Source organism: Botryllus schlosseri, chromosome 8, assembly GCF_051294905.1.
Source record: "Botryllus schlosseri isolate E-star chromosome 8, Bs_hap1, whole genome shotgun sequence".
Classification (NCBI taxonomy): Eukaryota; Metazoa; Chordata; class Ascidiacea; order Stolidobranchia; family Styelidae; genus Botryllus; species Botryllus schlosseri.
This window is the reverse complement of record NC_137243.1, coordinates 8,190,101-8,215,790: the sequence shown is the minus strand read 5'-3', so window position 1 is coordinate 8,215,790 and position 25,690 is coordinate 8,190,101. Positions and strand designations below refer to the sequence as shown.

At 41.3% G+C, this 25,690-nt stretch overlaps 1 protein-coding gene across 1 annotated transcript; it reads left to right on the top strand.

Annotated features, from left to right (window-relative positions):
* Positions 1 to 545: 545 nt before the first annotated feature.
* Positions 546 to 23,750, top strand: LOC145445627 (uncharacterized). The gene is made up of 4 exons (XM_080323829.1): positions 546 to 978; positions 16,480 to 16,627; positions 18,132 to 18,241; positions 22,687 to 23,750. The coding sequence occupies exons 1-4, from the start codon at positions 727 to 729 to the stop codon at positions 22,930 to 22,932; spliced, it is 756 nt and encodes a 251-aa protein (XP_080179955.1). The 5' UTR covers positions 546 to 726; the 3' UTR covers positions 22,933 to 23,750.
* Positions 23,751 to 25,690: the final 1,940 nt, after the last annotated feature.

The following is a 25,690-nucleotide window of genomic DNA, read 5'->3' as shown; positions in this document are numbered from 1 at the left end:
TCGGGGGTATATGTCTAATGCGTGCTTGGACTAACGTTCTACCCGGACATCATGTCTGGAGTGTGTTTCGGGGTAAGTTATTACTCTAACATCATATCTGGGGTATGTCTATAAATGTGTTCGGACGGCGTTGTCACTCGAACATTATATCTTGGTTGTGTCTGAGTTGTGTTCGAACGGTGTTGTCACTCGGATATCATGCCAGGGCTATGTCTGAAGTGTGTCCAAACGGTGTTGTCACTCGGACATCATGTCTGGGTCCTGTGTGAATTGTCCGGCGTTAAGCGTCAAACATCAAAAATTGGAGCGGTAGGCGCTGGACGCTTCTTGTGTGTAACGCCCTGAATACTGTGAATGGTATTGTTGCCGCGTGTTATGACAATAAAAGCGACAATGTTAGCCTAGTCTTCATTGAATCACGATTGTAATGTAGAATTTCGGTTGAAAAACGTTATTGCACTTAATTAAAGCAAGATTGGCGCAATCGTAGCAATAAGAGAATGTCTGAATTGTCTGAATTCACGCGGATGATCAATCGCTCATTTCGTTACGCTTACTTTTAAGTGCCTCGGCAAGCGAAGCATCTTCCGCTCGTCCGATGGTCTGTTAGCCTAATTATGCGACAACTCGGTTGACGATGTGATGGAGGAATAAACAGGCTCGGACCATGACCTATGCACTACACAGTTCTTAGTTCCCTCTAATCCACGCCGTGAGCAACTGAGCATGAAGGTGATAGTAGCTAGCATGTCGAAATGTGGAACAAAGACTCTGCACAAATGTTTGGAAACACTGGGATACACTGTTGCCGATTTCGATCGTCATGCCTTTCAAGACCGAGAAGAATGGAAAAAAATCCTTCTGTACGGAAGTACCAGTGAACAATTTCACAAAATGTATGACGACATCGATGCTGTGTGTGGCCTTCCTGCGTTCTACTTCTGGGAAGAGATAGCCACGGCGTTTCCAGATGCGAAGGTATGGCGTGCGTTTCGATTTGTTTCAATCTGCTTGGTGTATCACCGCGCAACCCGTTTCGTGGGGTATGCTGTGGTGCTATATCACCCCCCGAAAATTTATACAAGAAAAGTCCATTATATTGCAATCAAATATACCGTATACGAGCGTCGAATATGCAAGTTTGGGTGCATGTGACCACGTGTTGTCGTCATTGGTTTCATTTTGTCTTTAGTTGGTGAGTGGTCTGATCAGGTCGTATCTTTTTATTGACTGAGTGCAGGGTTGTAACCAAATCACAAGGTTCCAAGTAACAAGTCAATCTCACTTTTAAAGTTTTACCTCGAGTCAGTTAAGTTGAGTCACGTCCGATTACAGGGTGGCGAGATAGCGCAGTGGTATAATCCGCGGCTGCAACACCAATGGGTTGCGGGTTCGAGTCCGACCGAAGTCGACTTCAGAATTCCTATACCTAAGTGTTGGAGGTTTATCTAGGCCTCTTACTCGCCGCCTCATCCGCGTGAGCGGTGTCTTACAAAAAGCCTAGAAGTGGGCCGTGCTATAAGTCGGCAGGTAGGCCTACGGAATAAAAATGAAGAATATCGGTCTGGTGTAAATGACCATAGTAGTCGACAAGCACCATCAAAACCACGAAAACAAACAAGTCCGAGTCCAAGTAATTGTGTTCACTGTTCAGTTTTGAGTTCAATCCTGTTCAATCCACTTTTTTCAACTCTGCCAGAGTGATATACATATATATTTACCTATTAGGCTACTTTGGGAGACAATCGTACTTATTTTTGTAGCAGTTGGGGGACGAAAAAAATAGGGAGACAATTTAGTGTCCCCCTAATTCTTGGCGACATTTTTCCCTCAGTTGTTATCGTCTGTTAAGCAAATCCGTTTGGGACCACGCTCATTAGTCCCTCATTTGCCCCTTACAAAAGAAATCAAGCCATGAAGTAGCAGGAATTTAGAGTTACAATGGCGACATTTTGACCCCTGTATAAACCCCGTATTTTGAAAAGTGGCATTAAGTCGACAACCAATAGGGGGGATTTTCTTCCACTTTTCGCGTGTATAAAATGACACCGCTTTGCATACATGATAGTTTTTGTTTAGGATTCACTCAGTTCGAACCATTCCGGTATATATAGGGATTTTAAGCATTTATACACTGTGTTAAAAAATGACGACACAAAAAATGCTGACCACCATTGTGATGACTCAACATAAGTTCTAGTTGCGATTTTGGTAGACACCGCGGGTAGTACGATTTTAATGTCGACTCCTAATATTTGGCCCTTATTAGCTCTTAGCAAAGGCGAAAAGGCACTACATCATTGTTACATGTTGTTCAACACTCGTGATACACATTGTGAAAAAGAATTACTGCTTTACCTTAATACAGCTCCATCAAATATATGTATTGGTTATAGCATGATGAATATTCTGTAGTATTTCTCGCACCCAATATATTGAGCTGTTAGGTCGTTGATTTGCTTGTGTCAAGGCCGCTTGAAGATGCTCTGTCAGTTGCGAGCATAAGGAATATACCTTACGTCAGTTATTCTCAACCTTTTATGTCCTTGCGGACCCCCTTTGGACCGTCTCGAGCCTCCGCGGACACCCGACTTTTATTTCTAATTTAGCTCAAATTATTGTTTCGGCTCAAGCCAGACAATGTACAGTGCGGTACAAAAGATGCATTGCGACATATTGAACAAAGAGGAGAATGATGAAACTACGAAGCGCGTTATTTATTAAGGGTGCCAAATATTAATTCGTGAATGAACAATTAATATACGCTATTTATTTGAAAATTTTTGCATCTTTTTAATTCTGCTCGCACTATACGCGATTTCATGTAGATAAATGTTTTGATTATTAGGCACCCTTCCTCCACAAAAAATACGCATCATTTATGAAAGTAGGCATCTAAGCGTTGGCCATTACCACGCCAAGATGTAAGAAGATATATGAAGTTTGGGCGAGCATGGGTCTCATAGAAGTGTGCCAAAAAGATCGTCAGCGAGAACACATTAGTCGAAAGGGATTGCCCTTATGTTGACCGTAAACTTCGATATAAAAATGTATTTGTACGGGTGCCTAAAGTGCTGGCACATTATATTCATGTCGTGGCAATCTGGACCCCACAGGGCAACTGACATCCCATCCCGAATTATTATTGAACAGTGAAAAAATACCAATTTTGAATCGTGCGCTTCTTTTAGTTTAGTAGCCTGCGTATAGGCGAGTTCAATATCGTTTGATTACATACCGCACAGGAAGTCGGACTGAGAGGATACAAAATTTATAGCAATATACACGCAATTATCAATATTTTATAGACCTAATCAATCATTAATTATACAAACATTTTACCAGGTCCACGTGGTCGCATCTAAATGGAGACTGCATAGGTCAAAAGTGCTACATTCGGTCAAAGTGGCGATCACCGAATAGATATAGGATTCTTAATTGTATCAATGTGAGGCGAGATGCTATGTAACAGTCCCTGGATTTATGGCTTTTATACCTATACAAGAATAATATATTGCTCAGAACGCAGTAGTCAAAGCAGATGAATATAAAATGTGACCTAATATGGCCGCGGGTGTAATCATCCCCTCTCCACATCCACAACAATTTCGTTGCTAGAGAGAGGAGAACAGCACCAACTAGCATAATAAATAACAATATATCTCGTAATTTTCGAATTATACGCAAGGTCCAACGGACTATGTGACCCCAAACAGCTTTCCATACTTTCGTAAGTTTGTTTTATTCCATAAATTATTGTAATCACCCTATCATCGTCACCAGAAACACATATCTGAGTCGAAAACGCCTGACATCAATCAAGCGTATACGTTTTACATTAAATTCAACTACGTAGCTCATGTCATCCGCTCATACCATGCAGGAGTGTTGATAGAAAAATCGAGCTGGTTTATTCGTCATCACATACACGGATAAAATGACTCTGCAAAAGCTAACATAAACAAATAATTATGATCAGGCTGAAATGTGGCAACATAGGATTGGAAAGCAGCCAAGTGCAAGTAGTAAATTAGTTGACTTGTTTTTGTCATTTCATAACGTCACAATGCTGAGGCAGGAGAGCGTCAAATCAAACACTTATCAAACATATTATGGTTAGGGCTGGGCACAATGATTCGAGTACTCGAATCTGAATCGAGTATTATTTTTAATGATTCGAGTCGAGTAGTAAAAGACGAATTTTTCGAGTATTGAAATTATACGCTCCTCGCCACTGAAAGTTAATTTATCAACGAGAATTATAGTCTCGATACTGATTTTCACTGCTGAAGCCTTGAAACCTGATTTTTCATATTGTAGCATACGAAATATATAGCACAAAGCTAGGAACATTACTGGAAATAGCATATTTCCGAAGTCATGATCATCCCACAGCATTGTCACCAAGTCGTATGAAATCGGTAATATGGTCGAAAAAATACCAAACTATGTTTAATGTGATGGATACCAGGCATTATATTCTTTGTGGTAGCATTAACGGTACATATTTGAACTTTGACAAATTACATTCTGTTATGACGTCATAATGACTGATACTCGATTACTCGACTCGACTCGAAGCTAGGGCTGGGCAAAATCGAGTACCTTAGTGATTCGATTCTGAATCACGTAATATGCTTCGAGTCGAGTCGAGTAATCGAGTATCAGTCATTATGACGTCATAACAGAATGTAATTTGTCAAAGTTCAAATATGTACCGTTAATGCTACCACAAAGAATATAATGCCTGGTATCCATCACATTAAACATAGTTTGGTATTTTTTCGACCATATTACCGATTTCATACGACTTGGTGACAATGCTGTGGGATGATCATGACTTCGGAAATATGCTATTTCCAGTAATGTTCCTAGCTTTGTGCTATATATTTCGTATGCTACAATATGAAAAATCAGGTTTCAAGGCTTCAGCAGTGAAAATCAGTATCGAGACTATAATTCTCGTTGATAAATTAACTTTCAGTGGCGAGGAGCGTATAATTTCAATACTCGAAAAATTCGTCTTTTACTACTCGACTCGAATCATTAAAAATAATACTCGATTCAGATTCGAGTACTCGAATCATTGTGCCCAGCCCTACTCGAAGCATATTACGTGATTCAGAATCGAATCACTAAGGTACTCGATTTTGCCCAGCCCTAATTATGGTATCAGCTTTAAATACCAGAGGATCGAATTCGCACAATGCGTCGGTTACAACGCTCCGTATAGGCTTACAGCCCACAATTCTACATTGTATACGTTGCACTAACTAATAATTTCCACGAGTACAGATATTTTAGTTTCCCTATTGTAAAACACGGTAAGAAGCAGTCAGATTCGGGTATCAATTACGACCCCGTCAATTCAAGCCAAGGCAAGGCAACATTACATATATTGACTGACTGATGTTGAAGAGATCAGAGCGTATAACGTCATCATCGTTGCTCATTATGGCAGACTAGGGAGTGATATTCGCATTTGCGTCTGATTATATGAAGCCTCCGCAGTCCGCATGCACTTATCGGTCACGCATTGAGCAGCTCGACGGCAAATTCATTGGAGTGAGTTCCCAGCTATCTTGACGTCTCGATTGTTTGTAGTGGCTGAAAAATAATGCAGCGATGTAGTGCCAAATTGGTAACTACATGCACAGTACACTCGCGTTTGGAGATGATACACAACTTCATTAAATTTCAAAACAAAAATGCAGCATGATAGGTTGCTTCATCAAGATTGAGCTACTGAACGGCGGGCCTATATGCAAAAATTTGGGTGGATTCACAAAAATGATCATAAAATCCGAACCCCGGGACTTGCACCAACGCCTAACGTATCGCCAGATGCTGCGTTTCAATGCTCAACCAACTGAGCTAAATTAACGCCGACTGCAATGGGATATCATAGTTTAATTATGCCGAGTGTTCTCGATTTCTCGTCTGAGAAAAGAGAAAACTGGTATTCATTTGGCCGTGACGCCATTTCTAATCCTTATTATGTTATAGTGATCGCTTGACCGAATTCTCAGCTGTATCATCTATCGAAAGAGTCCTGAGTGACGTGTTTACCTTATGCAGTTATCAAGTAATGAACTCAGACGTACATGCGATTTGAGCGTGCGTGTTGCGGTTTGCGTAAGATGACTCACACCGCGTGTCGATTACACAACGCGGCAGCCACTTCACAGTCACTAAGCTATTGTTTTTGTGATCAATGATAACTAATGATAACGAATAAAGTATTGTTATCCATGGCATTAGACATCTAGCAAATCTGCCAATTCGAAAGACAATCATAATACAGGGTATATTGTCTCACATAGGTGACACGCGGGCGTCGTTTCTACGCAGTATAAGTGATGTTTCTTTCATATCAATATGAAAGGCAATACACATCACCACGTGCGATTTATTGGCGTCATGATCGGCATACGTCCTTTCCTATCCAGAACTTATGATATCGCTGTTTATGGCGCGTTATTATATACACCAGTCAGCTAAATTACGGCAAAGTCTGCGGGCTCATTTGTACGGTCACGTTGGCATTTTTTGCTACGCCAGTGTCCAATAGATTGATAGTAATGAATTCTTTTGAATTGCAGCTATCTTGTACAATTTGCAAGTGCCTAAAAGTCTCATAAAAGCAAATATGTTGCCATGGCGGACGGGCATTTGTGAAAATTCAATCATGCCTGCCGACATCGTTAGCCGCGTAATGTTTTGCCGTATAGAACCTACACTTTTAACAGGTTTTATCATCATAAAATAGCTTATAAATGGCTGGGTACATGTGTGTCGATAGAAGCCATCCACAGCACAGTACTGCAACATCATAAGACCATCATAACGCATTATATCTCCGATTAGGTGAAGCGTGTTCAGGGAAGACTTTGCATGTCTGGTCTTACCGACACGCGCAAAATTCGTTTTTCTGTATTCAACCAGCATTTGAACAGGTTATACGCTGCTCGCGTATATGATATATAGCTTGATGTACGCGTATTGATAAAAATTATCATTACAGAAAGACTGTAACCGTCTATGACCGGTACAACGCCAGATATCTTAGATCAAAGGAGGCGTGTTAGTGAACAATTGCGTCCGTCTCACGACCGAGACAATCGTATCGATCAGGCATAGGCCACACACTGGATTTTAAAAAGAATCAATGAAACGAAAATGCAGATGTTATCGTAACTATATGCTCTCTCAAACAGCGTTTAAATACGATTTATCAATATTTAGAAACTATCTAGTTCAGGGGTTCTCAACCTGGGGGGCGCGCCCCCCTTGGGGGGCGCGGAAGGCTCTCAGGGGGGGCGCGAGAAATTGACGAAGTCACTATAGGGGGGGGGGGGGCGCGAGAAATTGACAAAGTCAGTATAAATTGTACGTGTCCGAACATGTGTTTCACATCCATTATGAGAAGACGATTACTGAAGATGAAATTTATTACATATTCAAGAAAGCTTGCAAAATACAAACTCTAGCAACAGCGCTCAACGGAGTAGGCCTATAGTCTGATTTCAACTTGATTTGAGCAAATTTTTGAAATTCTTTGGAGATATAGAGAGCAATTCCCACGTGTAAGTCATTCATTGCTTGATAGCTTTGACAGTAGCCTAAAGCTTGGCGGGCTGGGCAGCTCTTGTTAGTAGCTTGCGAACTGCACTGACAGAATTAGATGCAACATAGGTTGCCCGGTTTCGCCCTCAATTAGGCTATAAATCAACACAATTTAATTAATTTCCAAAACTGATCAAATTTAGCCTGGCAGGACAGAACGACACCTTGCGCTCTGTACTCACGACCAGCATCAGGATTAGTCTCAGGGTGACCTACCTTGAAATTAATTAATGGATGTCTTGTTTAATGTTTTTTGTTATTTTCAAACAAGTTTGGAGAAATTTGTCATGTAAAAGACTCAACAACTGGAATGCCGATTCAAAATTGGCGTAAGATATACCTTATGTATACTATTAGATCAGGGGTGGGCAGCCTGCGGCCGTAGAAGGGAATTTGAGCGGCGTTCGACGCCTAATTCAATTAGTAGGCTATATGTTGGCGGCCGTAGACATGCAAATTGCAATTACGAATTCACTCCCGCATTTTCGAGAGATTTTAATTAATCTTCAAATTTTCTTCGCCCTCCGCGCAATTCAACAAGACTTCATTTTTTGATTTTAATGCAGTAGCGCCCGGCTTAATCTGAGCCGGAATGGGAATTGGCAAGAAATAACAATTCGTTCGCAGCCCTGAAAAATTTTCGCGCTCCGCGCGACAATATGCACCTCCCGGCAACTATTCATAACATTGCCACTCGCGATTTCGTTGCGTACAATAGGCCATTGTGAAAAGTGGAATAGTCCGGAGTTCACCGGGAATGGATATGGACAGTTTACCATAGGAATTTTGTGTCCAGATCGTTCATTGCGGCTATGCCCTGGAATGCGGCCTTACGCTACCCCGTACATAAGTAATCGAAATGCGGCCATGATTATCAAATACGTTGCCCACCTCTGTATTAGATGATGTGCTCTTTTTGACATGACGATAAATGCAAGGGGGGTCAGGGGGGGCGCGATTTTTTTGACCATCTCCAAGGGGGGCGCGAGTCAAAAAAGGTTGAGAACCACTGATCTAGTTGAACTATTTGAAATTAATCGGGAAACAATATAAAGTTAACGCGAAATATAAAGTTATAGCGTGAAATATAACAAAACAGAAGAGAAATGCATTCTTTACTCAATACTCACTTTTTGTCATGGAAATGGAGTCGGCGTGGCGATCCATTTTTACACGCTATTTGTACGCAGAATTCAGCAGCTATGTAGAATACTCTTCAATACGCACAACGGATCGTTCGATGAAAACACTGATTGGGAAGTAACTCCATCACGCATGGCATGTTTGCATCTTAAACTTTTCTTATGAGATTCGTGTTTATAGGATTCATGCTAATATACTTGTCATGAAACTTGGAGGCCATGAGCTGCTAATAACATCATCTTCATCATTCTACATCATCTGCTATTACATCTTCCAAAGTAACGTCCATTTACTATAACCTGCTAAAGTGCTAAAACGCTGAAACTAATCCTTCAATCACTCGGTGACAGCGGACATGAGACCTTACCAGTTGATGGCACGCAATTGGTCGCACGTACGTATACAACACCAAAGTCATCGACCTAATTCAACATTGTGAATTGCGCCTATCTCTGTAAGTAAGGCGGCATGTTAAATTTTTTGTGATAAAAGTAGGCTATTCCTAAGCTACTGATCGATCTGTATATTCTGCGAATTCGGTAGCCTTTGGGAGACAAAAACCGACTTTTCAAACGCCAATACCGGGCCAACCCCGGGTCCCAAGCCGTTGAATCGGATATCATCGCGTTCAGTTCGACGAGAGGAAAACGGGGATAACTCTGTCGAACCCCTAGGACCAGCGGTTGTCGATCGGTATTTCGATCTCTGTTCTGATACCGACCGATCAAAAAACCAATTGCGTAACCCGTATTGGCGTACCATCACGGGTTTTTGGAAGAAAACTTTTTTCTACGCGTCCCAGCCCCATTTCCCGGGCATCGTTGGAATCGTAATCGAATTACGCGTCTGCCGGTACCAAATTTATCCGGCTACGATATTTGGTTGGCGAGAAATCGGTGATTAAAAAAACTGTGAAAAAAGCGCTATACACTGTTTTTTGAAGGCCGATCCCGAGTCGGCTGAAAGTCCGATACGATCGTATCAGGTATCGGTCCACGCGGGGCCCGAAGACGAACGCAGCGGTACCTCGTATGGCCCAGTGGTGTGAACGACCGAGACGGAACCTCGGATAGCCCGCCTATGAAAAACGTGAACTTCTCGGATGATCCACCGATCCAGGATAATCCGAGGATTATAATCGAAAAACTCACATAACTCCGCTTCTACTGGTCGGAATTGAGTCAAATTTGTTTTGCATCGTCTTTGAAAACAGCTCAACAATTTCATGGGGTTGGCAGAAAAATTTGATTTTTTTAAAAATTTTACCTAATAAATTAAAAATTCTAATTTGATCTGCGGAGTCCTATGCTTGTTAGAATTGAACCAAATTTGGTGTGCAGTGTTTTTTTAGAGTAAGCTGACAATTTAATAAGTGAATGGCTGGAATCCGGAATTATTTTTTATGACATTTATGATCAGTGCGGGATTTGAAGCACAGGCCTGCAGACATGGGCGGTGCCTGGAGCCTATTAAATCATATTACGTCGCGTGCAATACCTCGGTTACAATGATGATGACCCCATCAAGCGCCAAGGTAATCAAGGAGGTTCGCAATTCGAAATGAAGATAGGTTGGGATTGGTTTATGCAGGGTTTGACGCTTTGGCCATGTTGATAATTGTAATTATAATTGATCGGGCAGGGTTATTACCCGTAACATTTATGATACCTTACAAAACGCGTATTCAACGTAGTATTGGCGACAAATATAGCTTTAGTTACGAAATTACACATGAAGGAAATCTATCGGTATCAAGGTCAATATTACATGACTTCGCTATTTCGAATCTGGTTTTACTGGTGGATGGCTGCATCAACAAACCCACTCTGACTGTTTTAGTATAGATTAGTGAAGATTCATTCGACTCCGAGCCGGTAAATCTAGGTTAATGTGTTTCAACTGCGAAAGTATGAACAGTGAACATAGACGATATCAGATCGATGCGATTCATGAAAGCAATTCTCACGCCGCAATATAGCGTACCGCAACAATTTTGGTCGTTATTGTTTGATATTCACGGTGCTCGACTACAGTGTTCACATTTTACACCATGCCGATGTTTTTTATGCCATATTTACCTTCATAAGACAACGATTACGCGAATGAAATGCTACGTAGAAGCCGAGATAAACCTTTACTACCTTAGTACAAATTCTAGAGTCGACCTCGGTCGGACCCGAAACCGCAACCAGCTGGTCTTGCGGTTGTGGATTATTCCACTATACGCTATCTCGCCACGCTCTCACTAGCGAGCATGATTGAATTGGAGATCTAGGCGTGTCTAACTGTCTATGAATGTGGCGAATGTTCGGTTAGGTTTGCTGGATTTCCCGCTGCGTAGAAGCCGAGGCCAGTCAAATGCAAATTTCGGTCATTTTTGAAATAATAGTATTTACGGTGACCAATTTCGTCACACCGACATGACCAAAAATCGTGTTCCATTTATGCCTGAAGAGGCTGGGATGTCCCTTAGACTTGTTTTGATCTTGACAAGGGCCTACATCGCCAGTAAATGAAAGAAATTGATGACACATATTAGCTGTAACTTAGTCCACTTCATTGAAATATACACGTTAAAACGATGGTGAGATAATTTTCCAATAGAGTAGTTTACACACTGAAATTCACGACCACAATAAGCACGCAAAATACGGGTAAATATATTTTTCAAGTGATAGTCAATATCTATATTCTTTATCGGTCCAAGGTGGATTCCTTCACGCTACAATTTGATATTCACAGTGGTTCCCAACGTGGGCGATATCGCCCCCCAGGGGGCGATTTGGCGATCTAGGGGGGCGAAAATGACGAAGGGGGCGATAGGGGGGCGAAAATGGACAAAGGGGGCGACGGGGGGCGAAAATAGCGAAGGGGGCGATAGGGGGGCGATGACGCGTCAAAACGGCTGACCTTTTTTTTTTTTTTTTTTTTTTTTTTTTAGTCATCCACCTAGCAATTCGGAGAGAAAAAACGTTATTTGCAGCTCTGAGCGGAGAAAGATGACCTTTTTTTTTTTTTTTTTAGTCAACCCGCCGGTGATTACAGTCTGTATGCCCAATTATCGGTGCACAAAATTTTGGGGGGCGATGATTGGTGTTGGCCTTGAAAAGGGGGCGATGGGTCGAAAAAGGTTGGGAACCACTGTTCTATCATTTGCTCTGCAGCACTCCTATAGTACTCTAACAGGCGGATTATAAGACTAATTGGCATCGTGACGGATCTTATTCCTATCAAAAGTCATCGTCCTTTTTTCATGTCATCCTCCACATTCGGTGAATACCATCTAATAACTAATTGTATCCATATATCGTGTTAAATCACCAATGTTTTTTATTACTTTATGACAAGAAGGGGGTTCTGGTGATATTGAAAGACCAGAAAATATCTAATGTGCTTTATAAGCTCAGTGGGTTACCATTTCGTTTCCCTGAAGCTCGCAAAGTTTCCAGCACATACACAGCTCTAGTATCAACGCCTAAGTGAAGTACCATAAATGCTTTTTTAACTCATAAATACCATTCATTGGCATAGCCCATTCTCAATTGCAATCGGCATCATTTACGCCCTGGATCAGTCAATGTCAAGTGGCAGAGAAATATTCGAACGCTGCGAGTTGCTGAGGAATGCAATTGATGTCTCTGTGGATGAGATTTTAGGAATGGCGACTTTGCAATCAGTAAAAACTTCGAATCAAGGCAGAGAGACATCGGTGTGCCCTTCATAACTGGGATTGATTTCATGAAATCTAAATCGGTCCGACAAAAATACATGTTACTATCACTGGAGAAATATATTTACCCGTATTTTACCTGCTTGTCAGCTCATTTCATTTTCGTCGTCCTTAATTTCAAAAAATTATCCCACCACCCTTTAACGGAGTTATTTTAATGAAGTGGACTAATTTCCAGCTAATCCGTAACGATTTGAAGCGGCTTTAACATGACGGGAGTCTGAGATAGGAGGTAGAGACATGTTAAAGTGGTCTTTATTCGAAGGTTTCTGTCTTGCAGCACTAGTAATAATTGATCAAAAAGTGTGCCTTGCGTTAAGCCGAAAATTGCCTTATACCTGCTAATACACTCCAAGTCCATGAAACAAGAAGCTTCCGATGGATATTAGGGTCGATTATAATAAATGAATATATTTATTATTTTATGGTAACTGAGATCTGCTATCGCAGCAAGGTAGCTATTGAATGTCGTAGTTATTTGCATACTAGCCGTAGAGAACTGGTGATCCAATCTGCAGCATGGCCAACTGTAGCTTCTTATAAAGACACATGTTCCGTATTTTCACAGCAGTTTTCAAACGCAAATATGTGCGTGGTGAAATGGCGTGGTCATTGGTATAATCCACAGCTGCAACACCAATGGGTTGTTGGTTCGAGTCCGGCTGAGGACGACACGAGAATTCCTACCCAAGTGTTGGAGGTTTATCTAGGCTCCTCGTCGTCATGTGATCCGCGTAAGCGGTGATTTATGAAAGCCTAGGAGTGGGCTGTGCTAAAAGTCGGTGAATACGGAATCAAAAAATGAATATAGGCATACTCTAAAACTACCAAATTAGTCAAAACACCACGAATAAAAAACAAACAAACGGCGAATTATATATCGCGATCATCGATATCGTACAAGGATGACGTCGTGGATTTCAAATAGTGACGTCAAAAGTGATTGTCATTGGTAAATGACTCTTTTGACGAAACTGGTTCCCGAACCTTGTCATATAATACGACGTCAATGTCCACCTAAGTTCAGTAACAGCAATGGTCATGGTCTGGTAATTCAAAATGGCGAATTGTCTCCCTAAGTAACAAATGTCCACTAAAGTGGTCTATTAGATATTGCAAAAGTTGGGAAAAATTAGGGCGACCGCAGTTGGAGGACATTTCGTGTATATTCTAAACGCTGCGATATAAACCGCAAATCACCAGTGACAAAGCGCGGAATCGATATTCCAAAACCAATCGAGTTATTTCAAGACGCCTAGCTTGTCTCCTTCTGTTGGCGATAATTGTCGCCCAACTGCTTCAAAACAGGACTGTCCACCAAAGTAGTCTAATAGGTAAATATATATATACATATATTTGTCCCTATTTTTCAGGTATATCAGGGAGACGAAATACCAATAATATGGTGACTTTACTCTTCTTCAAAGTTACAATAGAATGTCTGTCTTGGCCGTCCTATAGTTTCGAGTCATACGACTTGGTTCGAGTCATGCACAATGACTCGAGTACAAGTCGAGTCAATACAAAATTGACTCAAGTCGAGTCGAGTCATTTTAAGAATTTCAAAAAATAACTCGAGTCACCAAAAAATCGTGAATCGAGTCACTACAACCCTGCCCGAGTGTGCCTATTTGTCGATTATTATAGTATAGAGACTACCGTCTCTACAATTATAGTATTTCGTCGTACTATAATATCTATCAATCAATCAATCTATCTATCGTCCTAGGGCTGGGCACAATGATTCGAGTACTCGAATCTGAATCTAGTATTCATTTTAATGATTCGAGTCGAGTAGTAAAAGACGATTTTTTCGAGTAGTGAAATTCTGCGCTTCTCCCCACTGAAAGGTAATTTATCAACGAGAATTATAGTTTCGATACTAATTTTCACCGTTGAAGCCTTGAAACCTTGACTGGCGGTATCGCAGCGTACGAAACATATAATACAAAGCTACGAACGTTACTGGACGTATCACATTTCCGAAGTCATGATTATTTCACAACATTGTCATCAAGAGGAATGAAATCGGTATGGTCGAAAAAATACCAAATTATCTTTTACGAGATGGATTACTTCCATTATATTCTTCGTGGTGGCATAACTGTACATTAGGGCTGTTCAAAAATAACTTTTTTTTCCTGATTCAAGCCGGTCCCCTCTTAAATCGTCAGGTTGCAGTAGAAAACCTTGCTCACCAAATTTCACTCGATTCCAACCAGTTAACGCCTCCGCAGACCCAATTAAAATTTTTAATTTATTATGGAAAATTAAAAAAAAAAATTTTCCAAATTTTTCTGCCAACCCCATGAAATTGTTGAGCTGTCTTCATAGACGTTGCAAAACAAATTTGAGTCAATTCCGACCAGTAGAAGCGGAGTTATGTGAGTTTTTCGATGATAATCCTCGGATTATCCTTGATCGGTGATAATCCGCGATTTATCAACGTAAAACTTACATAACTCCGCTTCTACTGGTCGGAATTGACTCAAATTTGTTTTGCAACGTCTTTGAAGACAGCTCAACAATTTCATGGGGTTGGCAGAAAAATTTGGAAATTTTTTTTTTTAATTTTCCATAATAAATTGAAAATTTTAATTGGGTCTGCGGAGGCCTTTACTGGTTGGAATCGAGTGAAATTTGGTGAGCAAGGTTTTCTACTGCAACCTGACGATTTAAGAGGGGACCGGCTTGAATCGGGAAAAAAAAGTTATTTTTGAACAGCCCTACTGTACATATTAGAACGTTGATGTATTACATTTTGTTATGACGTCATAATGAGTGATACTCGATTACTCGACTCGACTCGAAGGATATTAAAGAGACGCTTAGGAGTACAGAACTTCATAACACATTTGAATAAAATATTCATATTTATTACCGAAGCTTTTCGGCTGACAATATATATCGCTAATTATGACGTCACACAGAAAATATACAAAGTTAGGACGAGGCTATTCTGGCGACTACTAATACAATGTGCTGCACGAAAACACCTGAAAACAGCTATACTTGGCCAACAGCCATCCACAAAATCGGGGCCGAAAAAGCGCTATGTCAGTCGCCTCCCAAAAAAATACGTTGCTCTTGGGCCCCCACAGTTTAATGGCTGTTTTTAGCAGTAGGCCTATTCGGGAGTTCATTCATTCTACCAAGTGTAGGCAGATAGACAGTGTAGCCTAATCGCGCGAAGCGCGAAATTTTTTATAATTCATGACAGTTCAATAATATTGGTAATTGCGTATATATTGCTAACGATATTCCCCTGACGAGCGTCAGCCGAAAAGCTTCGGGAATAAATATGAATATTTTATTCAAATGTGTTTCGAAGGATATTACGTGATTCAGAATCGAATCACTCAGGTACTCGATTTTGCCCAGCCCTATTCGTCACCTGCTCAATTGTCAGAATCATCACCTGCCCAAGACACATATACATTGTACAACACTATATACAAGACGCAATGCGATGTAATGAACGCGGATGCCGAGCGACCAGTCAGTTGATGTATCTTGAACTGGCATCCACCTCGACCTGGTGCCCGATGTTACAGTCTTCTTCGATGTTATTCTCTCTTCATCGGCCCTTTTTTTATAAGCTACTTATTCGTATTTTTCTTTCTTTTTGGGGTCTTTTATCCTGGGATTTTTTTGTCGCTGTAAAAACAGCGTCACGGGGGACGAGGAGCCCAGAACAACCTCCGACGGCGAAAATCGAACCCGCCTGCTTGGATGTCGCTGACGCTCACCACTACACCATCTCCGACGTGCTATCTATGCTGTCTAACTAAATTACCGTATGGAGTGTGAATCATGTGTGCATTATAGAATCGGGCTGGTGTTTCCAGTAATGGGAGCGCTATACATGGCACAGAATAACTTGATCGTACTGTTCTTTTAGATATCCATGAGGACAAAGTATCGCTACAGCTTTATATAGCGGTTTCAATAACTCTGCAAACACGTTTTCCTTCATTCAGGTGATCCTCACAACCAGAAGTGACGAATATGTGTGGCTTAAAAGCTTTCAGAATCAGATGCACGGATTGTCTTCATCTTGGATAAAGAGACTTTGCTATATTTTGACCCCCACAGGACGACGTACACGAGAACATTACCGTCGATGCGGTGAGCGAATGGGACTAAAATAGTCGAAAAGGAGTCGTAGTAATTTCACATTGTCAGTGATGTCACATTTGTAATTGTATATCAGATGATATAAAAATTTTAGGTGTCTAAGACCGTGGTTCTCAACCTTTTTGGACATGCGCCCCCCTTGGCGATGGTCAAAAAAAATTGCGCCCCCCTAAACCCCCTGCACTTATCGTGATGTCAAAAATAGGACATCATCTGTCTGCATCTAATACAGAGGTAGGCAAAATTTTTGCTAATCATAGCCGCATTTCGATTACTAATGTAGCCGACATTCCAGGGCATAACCGTAATGAACTAACTGGACGCAAAATACCTATGTTAATCTGTCCAGTCCATAATATCCATTCCCGGTGAGCTCCGGACCATTCTACTTTTCACAACGGCCTATTGTACGCACCGAAATCGCGAGTGTCAATGGTATCAATACTTGCTGGGGTGGCATATTGTCGCGCGGAGCGCGAAAATTTTTCAGATCCACGACTGAATTCCGTAATCCATAGTAGCAGTATCACATATTACTTTCAAGTATTTATCCTTTCTCAGCACATATGTGATCAAATTCACCGGTAGGGTTCATGAAAGGAGTGCTTTCAAAAATTTAGGGCAAGTTATAAATGATAATGCATCTTCGGGTGGGCCAATTGTTATTAGTCACTTTGTTGCATGCTGTTATTTCTTGACCCCTCATCAGGATTGTCGATTGTATCGGTAGTGGAAATATATTTAAATCGCCAAGATGTACCATAAACAAATTTCTCTCGGGAGGAGCACACGATTCCGATTCCGGATCAGATTGAGAAGGCCGCCAACACATACCAATTGAATTAGGTGTCGACGGCCACACAAATTCCCTTCTGCGGCCGCAGGTTGCTCATACCCGATCTAATAGTATACATATGGTATGTTTTACGCCAAGTTTGAATCCGCATTCCAGTTGTTGAGTCTTTAACATTTCTGACAAATTTCCCCAAACTTGCTTGAAAACAGCAAAAAACATTGAACAGGACATCAATTTAGTTCAAGGTAGGTTGCACTGAGACTAATCCTAATGCTGGTATAGTTCGTCAGCTATTAACAACAGCTACCCAGCGCACCGAGCTTTAGGCTGCTGCCAAAGTTTTGAAGCAATGAATGACTTACACATGTGCATTGCACTAAATCTTCCAAGAATATAAATATTTTGTTCAAATGAAGTTGAAATCAGCCTATACTCCGTTGAGGGCTACTGCTTGAGTTTGAATTTGGCGAGCTTTCTTGAATACGCAATAAGTTTCATCTTCAACAATCGTCTTCTCAGAATGGTTGTGAAACACGTTTTTTCAGAAGTCACACAGACTTGCTCAATTTCTCGCGTCCCCCCTGAGAGCCTCCCGCGCCCCCCAGGTTGAGAACAACTGGTCTAAGAAATGAATTTTTATGACAATCCTATAAAGATGATTCCTAAAGATCGAATCCTGTATCATTGCCTATATTTTAGGTCGCGTTGTGTATTCATGTCCACCGCAAGGAATAAATCAAAATATTATTCAGCCGAACGAGGAGCTTCTAAGACGAAGATACCGGGAGCATATCGCATCCGTAGTATCTGTAAGTATAGATTAGCGGTTCTTAAACAGGGGTCCACGGACCCCTTGGTAGTACGAAGCACAAAAGTAGTGGGTACGAGACGCAGTGTGCAATTATATGTTATTTAATTACGCATATCATTTTGCAAATTAACATGAAGTGAAATATGATTGGCCGGATTTCTTGAAGTCGAAAATGTTTTTCGCGCTTCGCGCGATTCCCTTTCAAGAGCATTCTTGCTTTAAATTTGGGTATGCCATGACTCCGACAAAATAAATTCCAGAAATAAGTCTATACTTTTTCGCAATTATGAGAGAATGGTGCCTTGAGGTCGTTAGGGTGCTTTAGTTGAGGGGTGTGAAGCCTGCTGGGTCACGATTATCACAATCCCACATTTCGGCACTGTGTGTAACATCCACCCCATGACACGCCAAGACCTGTGACATATCGGTGCACTGGCGACGGCGACTTATATTTGAACCCTAAAATCACAGCACATCGGCGAAACCTTCGAAATTATTAACTCCAGTCGCTGAAATGTCTCCTTTCCCTGAAATCCAAATAAGTTGTGTTGAAAACCCTATGGGGCCCAAGACCAGCATTTGGGGATGGCTTGACAAAGTGCTGTTTCGATCCTGGATAGGGGGTACGAAAAGTATTTTATGGCAGCAGCTCAAGGTTTACGAGCGCTTAAAAGTTTAAGAAACACTCGTATAGATCATGTTCGCGTTGTAGGGCAGTCTTGTCGTTCTTCAAACATTTAATTGTATTTAAGAACATACTTATTCATAGCTCAGAAACAGCTTAAGGACTCGGGTTGAATATCAACGTGACTTATACTCCTAGTACACTAAACGGCTACAGACAAGAAATACCCGAGACATTCAACCCCTCTTTTACCGGAATCGGGTAACTGAAACACAGCCGAAGTGCTTACCAAGGCTAGACGGAAGAACGACAGGACGTCGCTCAATATAGGCGCCAACTTTTATTTTTTAGGAGGTGGCGAAGTATTGTGACGTCATAATTATTCTATTTCGATGACGTCATCGCACTAAAACGGACTTTACTACATGCCGCTGGTGTACGTGCACCGTTAAACCATTTGTGTGACGTTTTAATACCTACCCTGCAGTCATTAATATCAAATCATGCAGTCTAGTTATTAAATGGAATCTTAGAACGGTACGATCATTCGAAAGTGTAACTGCACTGTCAGTCCGTAGACGGAATGCATGGAACAAAAATCAGAAATTACGTCACTGAGAATTCGGAGCTGCATCAATGTTATTCACGCGCAATGCGCCTTTTGAGTAACGAAATACGCTACACACTTTCCTGGCAAGTTCGCAAATAATACCTAACACGACAACTCTAGAATATGAGGTTTCAGGCAGACAATAATGATGATTACAAACGGGAAATGGCGCAGCCAATCAGTAATTGTCTGTTGCGGTTTCTGGCTTCGCTTTGAGTAGTTCGCATCGCCGCAATTGCTTGCAAATTAAAACAGCGATTTTGGCGGCATTGGTACATTTCCCGATTTACATTCTCGAAGCATTTTTGGAGTACATCGGTGTATATGCTGCAAATAGATCTAGGAACAATATATAACGTCATATTCCTATTTAATGTAACGACTATGGGCTAGAACAGGGGTGGTCGACCTTTTTGCTATTCAAGACTGCATTTCGATTACTTAAGCAGCCTACGGTCGCATTCCTGGGTAGTGGGCATAGTCGTAATACCCTAAGTGGGCGCAAAATTTCCATATTGAACTGTCCTTGCCCATTACCGGTGAATTGCGGACTCATATATGTTTTCATATCGGCTTATTATACGCACGAAAATCCCGAGCGAGCATGTTATGAACACTGAACTGTTCCTGGGATACCTTACGGTCGAACGATAACGAAATTAACGGTCGGTCATATTCACGAACGAATTTCGTCATTTATATCAGTAGTTTCACATATACCTGTCAAATATGTATCCTTTCTCATCCCCTGTGATCAGATTCATCGGTAGAGTGGATGGAAAGGGTGTTTTCGAAAATTTAGGGAAAGTTATAAATGATGATGCAGCTTTGTGCGGGCCAATTGTTATCCGTCACTTCGTTGCTTGCTGTTATTTCTTGACCTCCTATTAGGATTTTCGATATAGTGGGAAGATACTGGAATCTCCCCAACGCACTAGAAATTAAAATGTAAAAGTGAAGCATTGTGAAATCGCGCGCAGCGCGAAGAAAATTTTAAGAATAATTAGAATCTCTTAAATCGGGAGTCAATTCGTAAATTCAATTTGCATGTCGACGGCCGCCAGCACATACTAATTGAATTACGTGTTGACGGCTGCACAAAATTTCCTTCTACGGCCGCAGGTTGGCCAGGCCTGGGATACAATTAATTCCAGTTCCGGGCGAATGCCGCGATCTTATCAATAGTAATCCACTGTCTGCGAAATGCCCAATAGTTAAAAATTCGCTATTGTTGTTCTCGATACGACTACGTCCAGCAATCAAGTTTATCGGAATACAGAAGGTTCCCTGTTCAAACGATTCGATTGAATTCAGAATTTGTGACACCCAGAATCTCGTGATGCATCAATATTTGACAATGGTATGGCCTGGCCTACTACACGTTAATAACGAAAGGAACACTGAAAAATGACATTGTGCGACAATATCAGAGTACGAATGTATCAAGCAGACAACAAGAAATAGGGATGGTGGCAAACGGGAAAGCGTGTATTCTAATCAGTATCGTCACGAATGGGTTGAGCCTGACACCGTATTGAGTGGTCACCGGCAAAGCCTTGTTAGAGAAACGAATATGGGCAAAAATGAATTCCAATTTGCAGGCACACACCAACCTAGCATACCCTCCAATTTCGCGCTCCGATTACCAAGACTATCATGAAGCTAGCTAGCTCCAGAATGGATTTTTAAACGAATATGGGCGCACACGATTTAGACTTTAGAGAAGCAGAACGTCTATTTGAGCGCCTGGTCGGAAGAGGAGATCTAGTATGGTGCTTCTCAGCCAGACTTGGACAACTAGGTAATTCTAGTTGTCTAATTTCACTAAATTAGATCGATATGCCAGTAATTTAATTCTACCGTAATTTGGAAAAGCTAAAAATATTCCATTCGAAAAATTAGAGGGATTTGCATTTTTTTTCAAATTTACCTATATAGCTTCAATTCAATTCGGGTTAAGTACATGTCATGTAGATGACGATATAATCTCTTCGTAATGAAGATTTTAGGCGCATGATAAGCTTGCCAAAGAGTCAGGAAGTGCTGCCAATTAGCGAGTCCATGATCTCTGGTGAACACTGAACAATCAAATACGTGCGCGACTGCGCGTACTATACGCAGCCTCGGCGACAGTTTTCGCAAATCAAAATGTCCGATTTTGAAAATTTTCTGTTCACCCCAGAAAAGTGTTAGGTTGTCGACAGAAACGATGTTCACCAAATTTGGTTCAATTCCAAACAGTGGAAGCGGAGGTATTGCCGTCGAAAAATTGGGATTTGAATAAAATAGTATTTACGGTGGGCACGACTATAATAAATAAACAAAGAATCGGTCACCGTAAATACTATTTTATTCAAATCCAAATTTTTCGACGGCAATAACTCCGCTTCCACTGGTTGGAATTGAACCACATTTGGTGAGCATCGTTTCTATAGACAGCCTAACACTTTCCTGGGGTGAACAGAAAGTTATCAAATGTTTTGCTATTCATTTTTATATAATACATAGAAACTTTCTTCTCATGTAGCAATGCGGCTACTGGTTGGAATTGAACCAAATTTGGTGTGTAGGCTTAAATTAGGTAACCTAACAATTTTATCAAGTAGCCAGTACGATTTGAGAAAAAAGTCATTTTTGAAGAGCCCTACTGCGCAGGCAAGCGATGATATAGTGTGAACTGGGCCTATTGCAGATGCGATTGTTGAATCCATCGGAACCAGGCTTGTTTAAGACGAGATAAATCAGGCTAGCTACGATTGCCACGCGCGCGGGAATGAATGACCTAATTTCGCAATCATGTCAGCGGGAGATCATCACAGATTCTTCTCGCTAATTGACAGCATGCTTCTCGCAAATAGGCCGCGCAGAATACTGATAACACAATGATTGAATTGCAACTGAATATTAGAGTAAGAATGGTCTTTCAAAATGACGGGGTTTCGCGTTTCAAATAGGAGGTTCGACCTCCGAAACTCCCGTGGCTACGCACCTGGCACACGAAATCGTATCACATCTAACGAGGTCGCATCGTTTCGCCTGATTACTGGTCAGAAATCACTTGGGCGTTTGAGCATTTTGTACGAGGTGGCCGCCACCTCGTAAATATAGTGACGAGATGGCTGCGCCTATGCGTCGCTCTATAACGCCCATAACTCCTGAAATTTCTTTATGTATTAACGCCATCAGTATCGGTTCTATTCCATTACAGCGCTGCAGCGAGAAAAGGCTTCTCCATTTTGATTTTAGAGACGGCTGGAAGCCACTTTGCGAGTTTTTGGAAAAGCCAATCCCGGATCAAGCATTCCCATACGAAAACAAAAACGCGAAACTCGCCTCGACGCTTTGGAACCTGGAACTATACAAAAAAATGACGAGGGAGCTGTACGTTGGTGCTGCCATCATTTCGGCGCTCGCGAGTTTTACGTGCGTCCACTTACTGAGGATGATTGACTAAGATCAAAATTTTATGATTTTATCGTGTTCCATAATCTCTACGCAGTGGTTCTCAACCTTTTTTTAGACACGCCCCCCTATATGATGGTGAAAAATCTCGCGCCCCCCCTTATCATCATATCACAAAATCCAACCGGGATGCTAGCAACCCCAACAGATTGTTTGATGGCATGGAAGGGTATGACTGTTGATTGGAGAATTCAAAATTATGAAATTAGGTCTTTATATAGAGAAACACGCGTGAATTGGAGGTAAATCGCGCATAGCGCGAAACAAATTTCAGTTGACCGCTTCTTCGCGCCCCCTTCACGCCCCCCAGGTTGAGAACCTCTGCTCTACGCCGATGTTTGCGATCGACATGAATGACAAAATAAGGACAGTCGAATACCTGATCAAGACGCAAAATGTACAATGCGATATACATGAACAAATCCAATGCAATAAACCGATGTGAGGATGTCCAAACGACCAAGTATGGTCTCTTAATCTTGATCCACATTGGCCTAGTGCCCGATGTAACATTGTTCGATTTTGATCTTTTCGCTTCGGTCTTTCTTTGGACCAGGGCGGGCCAAATGCGAAGCAGAAAATACGTTGGCGGGCCGAGACAAAAGTTTGGACTACGATCTGCGGCGTGACCTTATATTTCTAAATTGAAAGCAGTGAATTACATTGTCAACACGTGTTGCTAAGTGGTGGGTGTCTGATCTTAAGACTACTCCTAGTGGTTTCGGCATCTTCCTATCATTCATTATATAGCGGTCTGGTGATGTTTTGAAGTGATGAAATTTTATGAATAAACTTGAACTTGAACTTGAAGTGGATGAAGTAATATTAGGCTGCGTCCCTAGCTCTCTGTGGCTTGGTAAAATAGCCTTGCTGTTTTGCTAGTTTCTCTATAGTGGGTCCGCATCACCCGAGTGTATGTATTCGCTAGGGATGGTGTGAACGTGAGGTTCACGTTCGCGATCTGTTTGTGAACCTCGGAAATTTAGAGGTTCGCGTTCACAACAGAACCTTGGTAGGTTCTGCACTGTGAACCTTTTGGTAAATTGTAATTTTTCACTCCATTATAAGATCTTTGGCTCAAATTTATTGCATTCCAACTGCGGGCCACTCCATGCATGGTGCTGGCAGCATAAAAAATCAACACTAAACGAGCATGCACCATGCACCTCGACAACCTTAAAAGTTGTACTTGCTTTGTTGCAAAAATTTTCTCGGAATATCCAGCTTTCCGTTTGTGAATATTTAGTGACTCTCTGCTGTGATCCTGACCCGCAATCGATATACGTAGTCAGCGAATGATGCATAGTCAACCAATCAATGACATTGATATCGTCTTCTGATGTAGAAAATCGAACGGTCGTACTGCTTGACTTCATATCTTTACTGTATCATTAAAACCAAATCCGTGCGATTAAGGTGCGTGCTACTGCTGCATAACTTGTTGTTTGTGGTATTGGTAGCGAGTATAGAAACCCGTAGTACACTCTGCTCAATATCAATATAGAAATACTAAGACTCCGAGCACATTGCCCGGTCTGGCTAAGACCGTTAAGGCGTAAGCTTATATTCCTTGGTAAGTCCTCGTCGAAATTGTTGGCAAAGCGACAGAATGTACTGATTTATGCAATTATTATATCCTTTGATTACCGCGGTTGATGCATTTAGCGACGTTTAAAACGCCGATATGTACTTCAGCATTGTGGCATTATGTGGGCCGAATCTTCGCTAGGTATCGTGTACATTATTATAGGGCATATTAGGCTACCACTTCATTGAAAGAAAGGGTTGGAATTAGCAATATGACGTCACGTGACGTCACGAGGTTCACGTTCGCGTTCACACAGAACCTTTCAAAAAGGTTCGCGTTCACACGAACCTGAACCTTTCAGAGGTTCACACCATCCCTAGACTATTCGCTGCATGATTGTTCTCGTGATATGTCACTTAAACATGGAGAACTGCTCGGTACTCACTATAAACTAAAAAAACTTCAGTAGATAAATATTTACTGCTCCAAATCTTGTCGAAATGTCGGCCTTCAGACGCATCTTTCATTGCTTAACATAACATAGTGAGGATGGCCGCTAATCCCATGCACTGATTTTATTATTTTACGAATTAGGATTTGGAAACGTTTGACTATAGAGCAGGGATCGAGAACCTTTTTCAACCGAAGAGCCATATTGACCCAATGTTACGCCGCAATTCAAAATTCGTGATGTATTGGTAGCACTGATACATGAAATTCGTGGTGTGCGCCATATTCTCTCTTCTCACATGCGTAGGTGAAGCCAAACATGGTCACTCACAATTGCAGTATATACATTGAAACCTTCATGATTATTGGTATTTTCTAGCGATGTTTATGAATGGCTAGATTTTAAACATTTTTACTCCCAAAATCAAGCAATTTTCAAATTTATTGTTCGAAAATAATGCGCGAAAGGAGAGATAAGGCACTGGTGAAGCACAGACGGTCCAAGCCGCCCCTGTGATAGCGCAACTCATCGTAAATAGCGTATAATTTATAATCACTGATATTAATCGAATGTAATTGTCGCACTGATTCCGAATATCTAAATAGTGATCAACACTCTAGTAATCGGTGAACAAACGTTGCGCTAGACACCTACCATTTTAACGACGGTACTAGAAAGCTACTTACTTACCAATCAATAACATGGATACTGGATAGCTATGACGTTTTGAATTAAATTAATTAAAAAATTTAAAATCTGTTGAAGAGCCCT

Excerpts from the sequence above, each read along its gene's own strand:
- LOC145445627 (XM_080323829.1), top strand. The coding sequence starts at position 727 with ATGAAGGTGATAGTAGCTAGCATGTCGAAATGTGGAACAAAGACTCTG. Across the intron at positions 979-16,479 it reads CGGCGTTTCCAGATGCGAAG|GTGATCCTCACAACCAGAAG; the intron begins GTATGGCGTGCG and ends TCCTTCATTCAG. Across the intron at positions 16,628-18,131 it reads AGAACATTACCGTCGATGCG|GTCGCGTTGTGTATTCATGT; the intron begins GTGAGCGAATGG and ends CCTATATTTTAG.